This window comes from Belonocnema kinseyi, chromosome 7 (genome assembly GCF_010883055.1).
Source record: "Belonocnema kinseyi isolate 2016_QV_RU_SX_M_011 chromosome 7, B_treatae_v1, whole genome shotgun sequence".
NCBI classification, from domain to species: Eukaryota; Metazoa; Arthropoda; class Insecta; order Hymenoptera; family Cynipidae; genus Belonocnema; species Belonocnema kinseyi.
In genome coordinates this window covers 69,886,937-69,888,179 of record NC_046663.1, presented here as the reverse complement: position 1 = coordinate 69,888,179, position 1,243 = coordinate 69,886,937, and the positions used below count along the sequence as shown (strand labels likewise).

General features: G+C 28.8%; 1 protein-coding gene across 1 annotated transcript in view; it reads left to right on the top strand.

Moving 5' to 3' along the window:
- The first annotated feature begins 762 nt into the window (after nucleotides 1-762).
- The window catches only part of LOC117177356 (facilitated trehalose transporter Tret1-like), a 6,587-nt gene continuing 6,106 nt past the window's right edge, over nucleotides 763-1,243 (top strand). Inside the window, exon 1 of the mRNA XM_033367987.1 lies at nucleotides 763-1,084. Coding sequence (XP_033223878.1) covers nucleotides 1,006-1,084 — 79 coding nt within the window. The 5' untranslated portion in view covers nucleotides 763-1,005. The remainder of the gene's footprint in view (nucleotides 1,085-1,243) is intronic.

Genomic DNA, 1,243 nt, shown 5'->3' with positions numbered 1-1,243 from the left:
AAATTAGAAAATAAATGAATAAAATCCTCGAAAAATTAAAAATACTTTTTTAACTGCCAGGTGTGTAAATTTATGAAATCTAAAAAAACTCTGAAAACATTGAATTTGTTAAACATTTTTTTAGCGCAGATAACCGAGCACACTTATATAATTATTCTTTCAACACAGGATTCTTATTGTATTTTTAGTATTCTTATATTAATGTTCTGTTCACTTTCACTAATTAAGTTGAACAATTTAGGGATCTTCCGGTGACAATGAAACTCATTAGCTGAAGTATACGTTCTTATGTGACTCAGAGAAAACAAAATTATTCCGTGAAGCTTGGATGAAAGAACATGTTTATAAAATTTATAAAGTTCATAATCTTACACAATTCGTAAAATTTCGTTATACGCTTAAAAGATGATGTGGGAATTTATTCTAAAAATTAATGAATGTAATGTATAATCATGCGTGATAAGGCGTAATAGGGATTACTCCGTACAGTTTTTTGATGAGTGAATAATTCATTAATTCTTGTAGTAGTTTCCCGTGTTTTTATTAATTTAAATTTATAGAGAGTAAATTCTTGGAAGCAGAAGCTACTAGATATTGTGATTTTTAATATTTTCTTCTTTGCTAAGAACAGAAATATAAGTTTAATTGCGAAATTAGTTTTAAGATTTAGCATGGTTTGGTGTATTGTCAAGTGAGAGCTTGCTACTTTCGCTTCTAGGCGTTACGGAATAATTTTTTTTTCGTTGGGTCGCATAAGAACGCATACTGCAGCTAACGAGTTTCAGTGTCGCCCAAAGATTCCTAAAACTTTAAATCTCTTTAGTGAAAGTGAACAAAACATTATTGTAAGAAGACTACAAGTATAATAAGAACCCTTTGTGGAAAAAGAAATATGGACAAAGTGGAATGTCAAGCGTACAAAATGAATGTGAAAATGTTATCGGTTACTTGACCGACTTTTTGTAAACCTGAATAACATTCGTAGACAAAAAAACATTCTTTAAGATGAAAAATGCAGCAATCGTGGAAAAAGCATATGTATCAAAAGGAGGAACACTTCTTCAGTATGCAGCCGCTATAAGTGGTAAGTCAATTATATTTGTAACATTGTTTATTATTTTAATTAATTATTTCATTAACTTAGCATTTAATGACAATATGATCATTATTTTTTTGCTAATGAAATATTTACTATTTGAATTCAAAACTCTGTGGCCAAAAGTAGATTGTATTTTTTTTTAAC